Source organism: Nanorana parkeri, unplaced genomic scaffold (assembly GCF_000935625.1).
Source record: "Nanorana parkeri isolate BGI_ZX_2015 unplaced genomic scaffold, ASM93562v1 scaffold2402, whole genome shotgun sequence".
Taxonomy (NCBI): domain Eukaryota; kingdom Metazoa; phylum Chordata; class Amphibia; order Anura; family Dicroglossidae; genus Nanorana; species Nanorana parkeri.
In genome coordinates, this window is record NW_017308670.1 from 91,629 (window position 1) to 106,838 (window position 15,210).

At 43.6% G+C, this 15,210-nt stretch overlaps 1 protein-coding gene across 2 annotated transcripts in view; it reads right to left on the reverse strand.

Annotated features, from left to right (window-relative positions):
- Window positions 1-15,210, reverse strand: part of HOMER3 (homer scaffolding protein 3) — a 131,269-nt gene that overhangs the window by 70,735 nt on the left and 45,324 nt on the right. The window contains exon 4 of one of the 2 annotated variants that reach the window (XM_018573500.1): window positions 3,202-3,382. The exons of the other annotated variant lie outside the window; for it this stretch is intronic. Within the exon in view, the coding sequence (XP_018429002.1) occupies window positions 3,202-3,221 (20 nt within the window). The 5' untranslated portion in view covers window positions 3,222-3,382. The remainder of the gene's footprint in view (window positions 1-3,201; window positions 3,383-15,210) is intronic. 2 annotated transcript variants of the gene reach the window in all.

A 15,210-nucleotide genomic window follows, 5' to 3' on the forward strand; every position in this document is an offset into this window, starting at 1 on the left:
CCACGTAATCTACCTGCAACACAGTAATATCAGGCCTATTTCACACCAAACACAGTGCGTTCCGCCCGATTCTGGCCTGGAACGCACTGCATCGCATTGTTCACTAAGTTGTGGGGCATGGGGGCCACCGTAGCCACTCCCTTCAGCAGCGATGTGATCGGCCGCAAGGGAATGCAAAGCATCTCAACCACAGGCATTGATGTGCCTTGCGTTCCCGTGCACCCAATTGCATTGCGGCCGAAAGGGCGTGGCTACGGTTCCATTCACTTCAATGGACCTCCACGCCACCTCCTGCCCCACAACATAGTAAGCCGGCTGTAAGCCGGCCAGAACGCACTGGTGTGAACGAGGCCTCAAAGTTATTGATATTGACAGGACTGTTCATGATTTATTAGTGCTCATTTCATATGCAAGTGACAGCAAGCCCCAGCTAATTTATGTTTTTTATATTCTTAAGAACGTCAACAAGAAGAGAAAATAGCACAGGAACATTTCATTTTGCCCCATTCTCATACCAGATGGTTAACTTGTACAGAACCAAACGTACCTGCAGTTTCGCTGGACAAATAAGCTATGCAAAATTTTTATAAATAGACCCCAATGTGTGTGAACATGTGCACAGCTGCTACAGTATACATAAGGCAAATTCACAAAGGAGCTTCAATATGTGAATGTGCAACAGCTGTACAACAGTGATGACATACCATATAAAAAAAAATGTAATGCAGGCTTTGACCATGGCAAGTATGGATGCAAGACGTTATACGGTGCGGATAGAGGTTGTAGTAAGTAATCCTGCTGTTTGTCAAATTGGAGGGTTTTGGGGGGGTTTTTTTCCATTTTAAGGTTGAAGCTTTAAAATGCACACATTCTTTGCTGCACCTTTTTGGTTCTAAAGCAACAAAACTTGGATATTTTTGTACATTGCATAACGTAACCAGAACATCCTCTTTTGCAGATCAGTAAACAGATTATGATCCCTGCATGCGCATTCATATTTGATATATTTAATAACCACATTTTTATTCCTTACTATGTAAAAAAGCCTTACTTTCTTTCATAAAACATATCAAATAAAAATGACAGAGTGACAGGTGTTGCGGTGGCAGACGACCCTAGGATACTGTTGCTGCCTATGTTGCCCGGTCGCTTAAGTCGGCAAAAAAAGGCCTCTTGCGCCACTTTCTCACAGCTGCTAGAACGGTCATCCTGCGCCACAAGAGGTGCTGTACAAGAGGGCAAGGAAACTCCACTAAGTAGGCAGTTTCTCTTTTTCCCGTTTATTTTACTTCCGAGTCACTGGATCAGTGGTGTTTACGCACTAGGGCGGGTGAAGCGAATGGACCCGTACCCTTGCTGCAAACTACTCTGTATGACTTGATTACCTATATTGTTCAGTATCAGAGCCTTGCTCCAACATCTGATTATCAGTATCTGTAATGATACCATGCTATGCCGGGCTCCCTATGGGCACCCACCTCTTGTTCTGTTTTTCTGTATTGTTTCTTTTGTGGCTGAAACCTTTATGTGTATGCTTTTTCTTTGATTTGTGTATGAAAAATTTCAATAAAAACAGATTGCACCAAAATAGAAATGACAGTCCAGTACGAACACCCTCGAAATGTCCCCATTTTGTAAAGTAGACACTCCAAGGTGATCTGATTTTTTGCCACAACCTTTTTTTAAAACATGTAGCTTAGTAATGGTGCACTAGATACGGGCACGGGTGTATATTTATGTTCAGATCTATAAATGTACAGGCCAGAGGGAGGAGGCGGTGAAGAGGTTAATGTATAGGTCACATACAGTGAGAGGATGGGGATGAAGGGGTTAATGTACAGGATAAGGGAGGAAAAGTGGTTAATACGCCCCTCAGAGTAGACAGAATCCTTCCTTTATTCTCTCTGTTCTCCTCCCTCTGGTGAAAGAGGAAGGGGAGGGTTGGCAATGTAAACATTGCCATGTGATTGCTGCGATAAGCAATCACAGAGATCACAAGGCACAGAGCTGCTCCAAATGGCAGTAGGCGGGACACTCCAGTTTTTTGCTTTTTGTACAGGAATGTATTGCTGTCTTTGTATTATTATGAGCTTCACCATGCTATAGCTCTATTTTAGAGTTGTCTATCTTATCCCAGCCTACCGGGTTTTCAAATACCCAAGTATGATTGTACAGTTTACTTACGTTTTTAAATATTCTACTTTATGGATGTGGAATTTCTTTTTACGTTCTTGTAGAAACCATAAAAAATATTGAAATGGAAAATAAGCCCCCTGGAAGCTGTGTCTAGCCTGGATCCATGCTACCTGTCTGGTTGTCCTACCCTAAAGTACAAAAACTATGGATTAAGTGTATACCCTCCTTAGAACACTTTTACATTGCAATCTTCCACAAAATCCCCGGGGGGTCCTGGTAATTGAAACACTGCTGTCTCCGTTCTAAACTGAAGTTATATTAGCCTCCTTTTTATTTCTGGCTATGTGACAAACAATAGCTAGATCCTGGAATCGATTAAATCCCAGCTTCATGGTGGTTAAACAGAGGATTACAGGTACTGACTGCTATCTCCAAAGTTTCATATTGGAAATTCCTTTGAGTTTGGTCACCTTGGACAGATTACATACACAATTTTCATCATGATCTTCTACAAGTCTAAGCCGCTTAGATCCAGCCAACCCCTGGATGAACTACACCTTCCCATCTCTTTACCACTGCTCCCCACGTGCTTCTTTTCTTTGTAACTATTTCCCTTCTTCCCTTCATTGAGGAGTGATTAGTCAAGGCTCAAAGTAAAGAAGATATACTCATCCTTAGTCCTGCCTGGCCCAAACGCCCAATCTAAGGATCCATGATGTCATCACATCCATTGACTTGCATTGGACGTGAGGACTCCAAGAGACATTCTACAGCCGGAGTGGAGGGCCAGACAGGTGAGCAGTCAACGGCGTGGGACCAAGGATCAGGTGAGTATATCTTTTTTATCTTAGACTGTAAACCAAATTGAGCAATTAACCCTTGCAGTGCAGGGGTAGACCTACTGCACGGATTAATGTTTAATATGTCTGGAGTTTTTCTTTAAGCAGGAATCAAGCCATGTATGGCCAGCATTACATTTCTGCGCAGATCTATAAGCAAAGGGTGGAGAGAATATGCAGCAGGACAATGGTCATGCAGAGAAGAATACTAAAGAAAAACCCATACCTGTTAGTAGTAGAAGACATTTGTGTGTTAAAGATTGTGGAAGACCAAAGACAAAGAAGAGAGAGGGGAAGAGATCACAGTTCCCTTGACAGATGTGAACACAGCATAGACTATAAAAAGTCCTTCCTTAGGCTTCAATAGTGCAAAGTCTGGCCTGCACACAGCTGAAATTATTCATTTCCTGAAGAAATAGGAAACAGATGTCATTTGTCTATTCTACATAAAGCAAGAAGCATGAGTAGCTCTTCATTTTCTACCCACTTCACTGTATGTTTACAACATTGTCAACTGTTTCTCATGCTTTGACATGAGGGCAAATATTTAAGGACCTAAGAAGTATAATACATTTGTCTACTCATGGTGTTAAACATTTCACAGTAAAAAATAGTAAAGCGAAATTGCAGCTTATTTAACTAAATATATATACACTACCACATACGGTAGATTGCAAGGATTTTATCATGCCCTGGTTCTGCAATGTTACAAACATCTTTATGGGCTGGTGACATTTCGAAAGAGGTTCTGCAGGGGGAATACGATCAGCGTAGAGCTCCTATGGCAAAACAGCCACTGGTCATTTCACTTGTGATTTTATGATATCGTCTGACCCATTAAACCTCGCTAAGGACTGGTCAAGAATAAACTACATAAGAAACTGCTCCATTTACTCAAATTACTAAGAATAAAATAACTTTAACTTTAAATAAGATCTATCATTACAATTTATGTGAATACGGCACATATTAGCAATACCAGAGCTTTTTTACATTTTTTTCATAAAAAATTACCTTTAAAGTCTGGACAAAGGTGACACTGTGGGGGCACAAATGTGGATGTTTAACATAATTAGAGAATACAGAGAGTCTGTTTTCGTTTTAATCAACCCTGTCTGGTAGACTTGCAGTGAGAATGGAGCAAGGCACAATCACTGTTAAGCAGTACTAAGCAGAAAACAGAAGGAGGGTCTGGATATATACAGTAATGAGCAAACATGGCTGTCTTGTGCACAATACCTCCCAACTATTCCTCATTTGGAGGGACTGACCTGTGACGGAAGCCTCCATTAATCTGCTACATGGAGGGGGCTACACGCCTGCCTCCTTCCCACCAGCTATGGGCCTTGGATGTAGACTGCGCTCTATTGATTGGGAGAGAGGCTTCTCAGGGTGCTTTGGGCTGTTGGGGACCCTTTGTTTGCGCCCCATGGATCAAGAGGACCCCAGAGATCTATTTCTCAATTATGTGGGGATACATGGGGAGCTGAGATTGTGTTTTCCTATACCCCAGTATCCTGTCCTGGACCAGACTCTGGATTTAGGCTTGACTAACAGACTAACAAATTAAATGGGAGTCTGACCATTTGTCTGATTGGGTTAACAATGGGGGGATTAACTTGTCACTAGATGTAGCCGAGTACATTAACATATGATAGACGCTCAGGAGATAATCTCATCATATGTGTCTTCTCTCTCCCTACTCTTTAATTAAGGCACCGGGGAGGGGATGGTCTGCTTGCATTGTTTGAATGTCTGATTGCGTTATGATTTTAGACTGCCAGAACTGTATAAATACTGTGCTGGTTTTCAATAAAGCCGTTCCTGTTTTGACTTCAACATTGGTGTTATCTGATGTTTGGGGTAAATCTTTATTATTTTGTGAGTTTAGTCTTCTGTCCTAATATATTGGTTCCGTCCAATAATTAGGCAGGTTTGGGCTGAGGGTTCCAGTGGAGAGGAAGCTACATAGTGACTGAGGCACACAGTCGGGGTGTCGTGCGGTTCGTCACATGGCCCTCATTAAGGACATTACTATTACATAGTATTTATATAGCGCCAACAGTTTGCGCAGCGCTTTACAATATAAGGAAGACATTACAGTCACAATACAATTCAAGACAAGATGGTAAGGAGGGCCCTGCCCATGAGAGCTTACAATCTAAAAGAGGAGGGGCAAGTGATACATGAGGAGGTAGCTGTGTGGGGAAGAATTGTTTGAGAACGTGACGGTTCAGTGGTTGGGTTGAGGTGGGATAGGCTTCCCTGAAGAGTCTTTAGGGATCTTCTAAAGGCAGTCAAGGTGGGAGATAGACAGACAGGTTGGGGTAAAGAGTTCCAGAGGATGGGAGGTACTCTAGAGAAGGCCTTCTTAAACTTTCTCCACTTGTGACCCCGTTTTTGGCCGAGGAAATTTTTAAGGGACCCCCAATACAGAGAGTCTGTTTTCGTTTTAATCAACCCTGTCTGGTAGACTTGCAGTGAGAATGGAGCAAGGCACAATCACTGTTAAGCAGTACTAAGCAGAAAACAGAAGGAGGGTCTGGATATATACAGTAATGAGCAAACATGGCTGTCTTGTGCACAATACCTCCCAACTATTCCTCATTTGGAGGGACTGACCTGTGACGGAAGCCTCCATTAATCTGCTACATGGAGGGGGCTACACGCCTGCCTCCTTCCCACCAGCTATGGGCCTTGGATGTAGACTGCGCTCTATTGATTGGGAGAGAGGCTTCTCAGGGTGCTTTGGGCTGTTGGGGACCCTTTGTTTGCGCCCCATGGATCAAGAGGACCCCAGAGATCTATTTCTCAATTATGTGGGGATACATGGGGAGCTGAGATTGTGTTTTCCTATACCCCAGTATCCTGTCCTGGACCAGACTCTGGATTTAGGCTTGACTAACAGACTAACAAATTAAATGGGAGTCTGACCATTTGTCTGATTGGGTTAACAATGGGGGGATTAACTTGTCACTAGATGTAGCCGAGTACATTAACATATGATAGACGCTCAGGAGATAATCTCATCATATGTGTCTTCTCTCTCCCTACTCTTTAATTAAGGCACCGGGGAGGGGATGGTCTGCTTGCATTGTTTGAATGTCTGATTGCGTTATGATTTTAGACTGCCAGAACTGTATAAATACTGTGCTGGTTTTCAATAAAGCCGTTCCTGTTTTGACTTCAACATTGGTGTTATCTGATGTTTGGGGTAAATCTTTATTATTTTGTGAGTTTAGTCTTCTGTCCTAATATATTGGTTCCGTCCAATAATTAGGCAGGTTTGGGCTGAGGGTTCCAGTGGAGAGGAAGCTACATAGTGACTGAGGCACACAGTCGGGGTGTCGTGCGGTTCGTCACATGGCCCTCATTAAGGACATTACTATTACATAGTATTTATATAGCGCCAACAGTTTGCGCAGCGCTTTACAATATAAGGAAGACATTACAGTCACAATACAATTCAAGACAAGATGGTAAGGAGGGCCCTGCCCATGAGAGCTTACAATCTAAAAGAGGAGGGGCAAGTGATACATGAGGAGGTAGCTGTGTGGGGAAGAATTGTTTGAGAACGTGACGGTTCAGTGGTTGGGTTGAGGTGGGATAGGCTTCCCTGAAGAGTCTTTAGGGATCTTCTAAAGGCAGTCAAGGTGGGAGATAGACAGACAGGTTGGGGTAAAGAGTTCCAGAGGATGGGAGGTACTCTAGAGAAGGCCTTCTTAAACTTTCTCCACTTGTGACCCCGTTTTTGGCCGAGGAAATTTTTAAGGGACCCCCAATGTCGGTCGGTGTCTCCCCCCTCCCCTAGCGTAAGTTAGCATAAGTCGGTGTCTCCCCCCCGCATCAGTCAGTGTGTTTCTCCTCTTCTTCCCCCGGAAGGGAGCTGGAAGCAGGAGGTCTCAGGAAGAGCGGAGTGGACGGTTAGGGTGATATTTTGAGACAAGGTCTGAGATATATCCGGGGGCAGAGATGTGGATAGCGTTATAAGTGACTGTTAATATTTTGAATTTTATCCTCTGGGCGAGTGAAAGCCAGTGGAGGGATTGACAGAGGGGGGATGCAGTCACTGAGCAGTTGGTCGGGTGAATGAGTCTAGCAGCTGCATTCATGATAGACTGAAGGTGGGGTAGCCTGTGTAGTGGAAGGCCAATGAGGAGGGAGTTGCAATAGTCATAACAAGGCAGCAATAATAATAACAATAATAGCAATAACATGATCGATCAGTTGCCCCTCTTTTTGGTCTGACGTACAGATATCAAAAGAAAGGTAGTATTTAGAGGTGTTATTCAGCACTAAAACCTTTATCTTATCTTTGAATAAACTTTGCTATTTTTAAAAGCCAGTACAAAAGTAAAGTAATGGTGAAAAAACTGTTCTGGGTTTAACCAATAATTTTTGCCATATAAATTACTAATGATCCACATAATTGGGGGTGTAGTATGAGTTTGTCTATTACCTAATTACAGTGGGTTTGATTTATAAAACGTCTGCCCAGCCATTTACTGGAAATTACTATGCTACTCAGGTCCATCTAATGTCTTTGAAAATGTACTATTTACCTCTGGGTCCAGCTCAGTCTGGCATCCTGCCTAGCTAAGTGATGTCACTGGTTGCCAGGAGCTTGACAGGATGCAAGCCAGAGCGTCGCGCTTAGTTCCTGACAAGCACTGACATCAGTGAGCTGGGCGGGATGCCGGACGGAACATCACAAGTTGGTAAGAGCTCTTAGCAACCTGGGGTGCTCCGCCCGGAAAAGGGGTCCTGACCAATTATAGGGATGGCCCTGTGTGTACAACTTATATAATTACAAACTACACAGAAAACATCCACTGATAAGGCTGTAATGTAACATGAGGTATATCTTCAATGGCAACTCAACTTGGTGAATTATACTATTTCTTTGAATAGACAATAGCTCTGATGATTTTAATGAACAGTTCCCTATAATCCAAACTAGTAATTCAATGTACAGTTAGAAGAAAACATCAGAAGCCTAAACAACTAAGGACCGCTTAGAATACGTTTGGCTGCTAGCCAGTCTTTGTAAAAGCAACACAACATATTATCAGCATCAGATACCTTTCAGCTCAGATCAATTTTACAATTGTTAGAAGCTCTCCAGACTGTATAATTATGTCTCAGTTTAGTACATTTGTAACAAAAAGTCCTTAGATCAGAAAGACCCATAGCAGCAGATGTTAGTGAAGATCTCAGTTAGGCCTCATGCACACAGGCTAAAAAGTGCCAACATGCAGCAAGAATCTGAGGATTCACCTGCAGTTAGCAGTGCCATATCTAGCTTGTGGCAGGCAGGGCACGTGCCATGGGTGTCAATTTTAGTTTAGGACCTCAAGTCCATGCTGACGGGAGGTCTGCATGGGGCACTGTTCACACATCTAGGGGTGACCTTTGTTGTACCACGTCGGATCAATGCAGGCCACCACAAGGACATAAAGAAAACAATTGTTTTCTATGTGTCCCACTCACACCACAAATCAGGAGTGATGGGCAGGGAGCTGCAATAAAATGCAAGCATACTGCATTTTATCGCAGCGCAGTGGATGGTACTGCGCTGCCCTGCGGGGACCTGAATGGAGTGCACACATTGTACACTCTACATAAAATTGTGCACATGAACGCTGCATCTCAGCGAATGGGCTTGTGCAAAGTTGGGCAAACTCTGGCCCTCCAGCTGTGGTGAAACTACAAATCCCATGATGTATCTGTCTCTGGGAGTTATGCCTGTGAGAATCTTGCAATGCCTCGTGGGATTTGTAGTTCCACAACAGCTAGAGTGCTGGGGTTATGGGCTTTACACACTATATAGGAAAGGTATAATAATTTATTCTAATGTCCTAGTGTTTTGTCTGTAGGCAAGAAGAGATGTTTCAATAATAGCCTTACATATGTTTTTTTATCCATATCTGGAAATAAAGTGGTTTGTGTTTTCACCAGTTACCTAATGGTGGCCCACATCCAATATTTTATTAGAGCAGTGGTCTAAACAATGTCTTTCAAACAAAAAAAATTATCTTATGATAAACCAGGTGTAAACATTAGATACATATTTTTTTTTTTTTAAATTGGGAAAACAATCACAGCAACAAAAGGGAGGAAGTAAGTTATTAAGGCTGAATAAAGACCCAGGGCTATCCAGTTCATGTGTATATTTGTATGTACATTATGTCTGAGTCACTAACTATACCCTTTATATTGCGATCACTGAAGAAGGCATCTAAAATGTAATAGTGGCCTGCAGACAGTGAAGAAAACATACAGGTATATGCTTCAATGATAACCATACAATGGTTGTCTTCCCAACAAAATGTCCATTACCACCTCCTGGCCATAACAGGTCATAGTCCATATGGATTATCCATAAATTCAGGCTGGAGTGTAATGTACTGTTCCAAGTTAAAATGTATGTAAACCCAGAATCTGCTTTTCAGTATATTTTTTTGTGACTCTATTGCAAAGTTTCTTACTTGGAGATCCTGCCAAGTAACAGCTGTTTCAGTTCACAGTGCTAAGACACTGGCTTACAATTAGGAGAACTGTTGTCAGCTACCCGTGTGCACTCTTTCAGTTGACTGTTAACTTACTTATCAGGTCTATCAGATAGACAGCCCAAAAGCCAAATAAAAAAAGTTTGCATGGCAGACTAACAATGCTGCTGCTAATTGTGAGGCAATGTCATTGTCAGCCTGAAACAGGAAGTGTTGTTACTGGCAGAATTTCCAGGTACGAAACTGTGCAATAGATTAACAAAAGCACAATTTTTAAGAACAGTGGTGTCCCCAGACTTTTTGCCACCTTAGGCGCTGGGAGGTTGGTTGGGGGATGTTGGTGGTGGTTGAGCACACGGGAGGGGGGAGAGGAGGCAGCGCTGCCAGACAGGAGAGTGACGCCACCCAACTGCAGAATCTGTATTTCCCGGCCCAGCTCTTATCAACCTGGGACGCTCTGGCCGGTGTCCTGCCCAGCTCCTGGCAACCAGTGACAACACTGGTTGCCAGGAGCTGGGCAGGAGTCCGACCAAAGCATCCCAGGTTGCTAAGAGCTGGGCGGTGAGATGTGTACGGCCCTTACACATCTCCCCACCTGGCTCTTAAGGTGCCCATACACTGTACGATTATCGTACGAGAATCGCGGGAAATCCCACGATCGTACGATAATCGCAAAGTGTATGGAAGGCGTGCGACCGTTTCTACTGTACGGTCGCACGCCTTCCGTCGAACAAGCAGGCTGAAAAACCTGCCGGGAATCGTACTATTCTCGGCGAGTTAGTAGCCTGCTTGTTCGACAACTGCCGAACGGGCCGGTGTGCGCACGCGCACACTGCCCGTTTGCAGTCGTCGGAAGCTGCCCCTCATTGCAGTCATTGCGATGATCGCAAGAACGATCTGCCTGTCCAAGATGGGCAGATCGTACGTTTTTTAAAGTACTTTACAACCCTCGCAAGACAAAAGTCTTGCGAGGGTTGTAAAGTGTATGGCCACCTTTAGCAACCTGGGATGCTCTGGCCGGTGTCCGGCCCAGCTCCTGGCAACCAGTAACAACACTAGTTGCCAGGAAATGGGCGGGAAACTGACCAAAGCATCCCAGGTTGCTAAGAGCTGGGCGGTGAGATGTGTATGGCCCTTTCACATCTCCCCATCTGGCTCTTAGCAACCTGGGATGCTCTGGCTGGAAAAGGGGGCGACATTGTGCAGCAGAGCAGCCATGCAGCTCTGTGTACTGCACTTCACACATGAACATTGAGATGCTGCTTGAGGCAACCCTTATTAAGGGGACAACCCTGCTTAAGAAGACTGTATGAAGTGAAGCATGAAGGTCAACAGATTGAAAATAGATTTATGGTTTATATACACTTTAAAACCTATTGTTACAGCATCTTCTTAGATGCCCACTTTGATATTTTCATTAAAGGAGAACTATGAGGTGAGGTCGGCTCAATAGATTGGGAGGTGAGCGAACACATACCGGCGTTCGATCACTTCTCGATCCTGTCACGGCCCTCTGCCATGACAGGGGAGGGCCTGGGTTCCCCCCTCCCAGCTCCGATCCTCCAGCGCTGACTGGCGGAATGGACGGGGGAGGGTACAACTGGCTCTGCCTCTAGATAGGCAGAGCCAGCTGTCACTCAGGCAGCTGGGCAGATCGAGACATAATTGGCAGGATCTGCTTCAGCTGCATCATCTCAGTATACCGCGAGCAGTAGCTCGCGACATACTGCGGCGTCTCAGTATACCGCGAGTTGTAGCTTGCGGTATACTGAGCTTAGGGTGATGGGAGGACGCTAGTTTGTGTCCTCCCATTACCCTAAGGAGAACTATGGGGAAAAGCCCTGACCCCATAATTCTCCTTTAATTTACTTTTAAAATGTAAAGTGATATTAAAGTCAAAAGGTTTTCAAGTAATTTCAAATGCTTATCAAATCACTTACAATAAATGCTGCTCTTTGATGTTTAAAAGTTTTAGTACATTTAATACTACTTTAACTTACTAGAAAACTGCTCCCTATTCCTAAAAATATGGGCTATACTGGGTTAGTATAGTGCACTATAGAAAATATTTTAGTAATTTGTGTTGATAGAATGATAGATTCAACTCCTTGTGGCAAAGAAGCTTAAGGAATCTTAATTGTTAAAGTTCTAGTAAAAGTGGTGTTTTTAAAAACTAACAATACTGGTCTTTGGGGGAAAGTAGGTATATGGGTGGCCATACACACTACAATCTGATTGTACGATCTATGTTCAATCTCTTTAAAATTAGTAAATCTATGTAATATAAGGACAAGCTTAAACAATCCATTAATTTTTTTTTCTTTAGTTTAGTTTAATTAAATTAAACTAAAGAACCCTAAATGCACGCCCTTCTAAATTGCTACTTGAAGTGTATCTGGGCCCAAAAGCAAACATTTAGGGGTCTTTGATCCAGCCATAGCTTCGGTATCCGCTATAGCCCATACAGCACCTGAAGGCGGCTGTGTGGCTCAGCCGAGCCGAAGGCATTTGCTTCGGGTCGACTGAGCCGAAGTGTCAGCTGAAGCGGGGCGAACAGCCTGCCGGAAGCCCCGCAAATGACAGCTAGATGGAGCCAGCCGTGGTCTCACGGCTAGCTCCATTTAGTTGTAATGACAGATCAGCGTCTCCAAATGACCTGGGGATGCTGAACTGTCATTAAACAATAACAACTGGGCGGAGCCGGCTGTGATGTCACGGCCAGCTCCGCCCAGTTAATTATTGGTCAGGACCTGCTAGAAGACTCTAGCAGGTGCCGGACAATAGGAAGCAGATGGGCAGAGCTAGCTGTAACTGCTAGCTCCACCCAATTTTTTATTTTATTTTAGAAAATCTTTATTTTTTTACATTTATTATTTATTTACATTTAAAAAAAAAAAATTTGAACTTTTTTTTTAATCTACTTTTTTCCCTATTTACTTTTCTGCTTGGTACCACGGAGGTACCGAGCAGAATATCCGAGCCTGAATGCTATTCACTCACTGCATCAGCTGCCTGGGGCTTCGGCTCAGCCGATCCAGATGTGGCAGAGCATGTTCAGCTGACCAAAGTGCAGCCGATGTACGGCTGATTTCAGCCGATGTATGGCTAAAATCAGGCGTACTGAGCCAGAGTGAATAGCTGAACATAGTTCGGCTCACTTCACTTCGGCTGGGTTATTCACTCGGCTGCCTCTGGCAACTTTGTGAATAACCCTCTTAATATATTGCAGCTCACTAATTATTAGATGCAGTAGCTGCATTAGTTCCTTTATCAGGCCAAGCTGTCCAGAAAAAGTGTCAGCTATAGGCAGGGCTCGAAAAATCCACTCGTCTGCTCGTCTGTGACGAGAGGACGGTGGAGCCCGACGAGCAGCTTCCTGGCCGGCCGTTGTAATTACACGGCCGGCCGGGAGCTTTACAGTCAAGCGATCGAGCGTCTCGAGAGACACTCGAATCAGCTTGCTCTTCCTCTGGATAGGCAGAGCCAGCTGTCACTCACGCAGCTGGGCGGATCCAGACATAATTGTCGGGATCCGCTTCAGCTGCTGCGTCTCAGTGTACCGCGAGCTGTAGCTCGCGGTATACTGAGCTTAGGGTGATGGGAGGACGCTAGTTTGTGTCCTCCCGTTACCCTAAGGAGAACTATGGGGAAAATCCCTAACCCTATAGTTCTCCTTTAATCACTGATAACACTAAACTGATGAACAGTAAAAGCGTTTTAATCGTCGCCTATGGGCGTTTTTTTACATTTATGGTACTTTTTTAAATTATATAGTAAAAAAAAATACCCCCCGTGGTGATTATATACCTCCAAAAGAAAGCTCTATCTGTCCCCAAACTTTTTTAACATAAATTGCAAGGCTATAGTCCGGTCATGCTGACTGGTGAAATTTTTGACTGACTGGTGAGACACTATCAAATTTTTCAAGCCCTGGCTATAGGGCTAAGACAAATCAAATAACAGTGACAGGGGTGTTCACAATGGTCAGATTTTATTCATGTATGTAAAACCTATATCCCAAAAGAATAACTGACTGTTGCTGTAAGTGCTTCAAAAGTCCTGGCTGAATTTCAGATATCATTTCTTAGTCCAATCCATCTAAAAAGTGCATCTAACACCACCTACAGGGTGACAATTCTGCTATCCAAAGGTGGCTCCATTGCTCCTCCATAGAGTAGAGCCACCCACATCTAAGGATTGGGAAGGAGCAATATTTTGTTTTTGGGTTCAGATACACTTTAATGAAAAAAACTGAGAGCTTTTGCTTTGGTGAAATGTCACCAATGGTGAAAACATTGTTTCACAGTGAAATCAGTTTTGTGTAAAGCTGGGTACACACAGAGAGGGGAATTTATCAAAACTGGAGCAGACACAATCTGGAGCATATGTGCACGGCAACCAATCTCTCTAAAGGTGCCCATACACCTTACAACCATCGCAAGACTTCTGTCTTGTGGTGGTTGTAAGCTAATTAAAAGCTCGTACGATCTGCCCATCCTGGACAGGCAGATCGTACTTGCGATCATTGCAAGCCCGCCCCCCTGAGGGGCGGGCTTGCGATGCCTGCAATGAGGGACGGGCTTCCGATGACTGCAAACGGGCAGTGTGTGCGTGCGCACACCGGCCCGTTCGGCAGTTATCGAACAAGCAGGCCACTTTTTCATGCCTGCTTGTTCGACGGAAGACGCGCGACCGTACAGTGGAAACGCTCGCACGCCTTCCATACACTTTGCGATTATCGTACGATCGCAGGATTTCCCGCGATTGTTGTACGATAATCGTACAGTGTATGGGCACCTTTAAGCTGGTCATACACCTATAGATTATCTGCAGATTTTCTGTTGTCAAATGGAAAAGGTGCAACAGATTCCTCCACCTACACTTAACTTTGTGGATGGAGTAATGTCCACCTGGGCCAATTTGTCTGCTCCAGTTTTGATAAATTCCCTTTAGAGAGTTTTTTTTTTTGTTCAGCTTTGAAAAAAATCTGACTGATTCCTCACATTCCTCCTGATTCAGCCAAAATTCAAACCATGTGTACCCAGCTTTAAACACTCCACTAATCCCTAAAGGACCATTGTGTAAGAGTTTAATTTCCTCAATGGCTGGTTAAGTTCACTAGTAAAGGTATTTGATGGCAAACATTTACATTGTACAGGGGACAGCAGAACCTATTGTGTGAGAATTCTATACATACACGGGGCTACTATCTGACATGCATTCATATGTATAGTATGTTCAGTATCAGAATGGGGTATATCATCAGTAACAAATAACTACAATGACCTTTCTTAAACTGGCCACACCAGACTCAGATGCTGTTTAGAATGGATGGGGGGGGTCTTGTGTGGCTAGCTTCAGCCTGTGTCTGCTTTGTTTGTTCGAGATACTGTTATTCAGGGTCTGTAAATACAAATGTAAAAATAAAGTAGTTTAAAAAAAGAAACAACAAAGCAGTGACAAAGTACTAAATTAGAGTTGTCTTACCAATGGATTTGTCTTTGTTATATTGACCTTTGTTTAGAGTGTTCTACTTGCAACTAGTACGTTAATAAACACGTACTGAACTTGCTTTGGAATGCCAGTGTCCATCCTTTGCTACCATTGTAGTCATTTTAGATGCTTACATTTTCCTGATCCATATCTTGATTATTTTATTTATTTTTAGACATTTGCAATTGCTTCTTCTAGTGGTCATTAGTACATCAGAAAAGGCAATTAGCTCC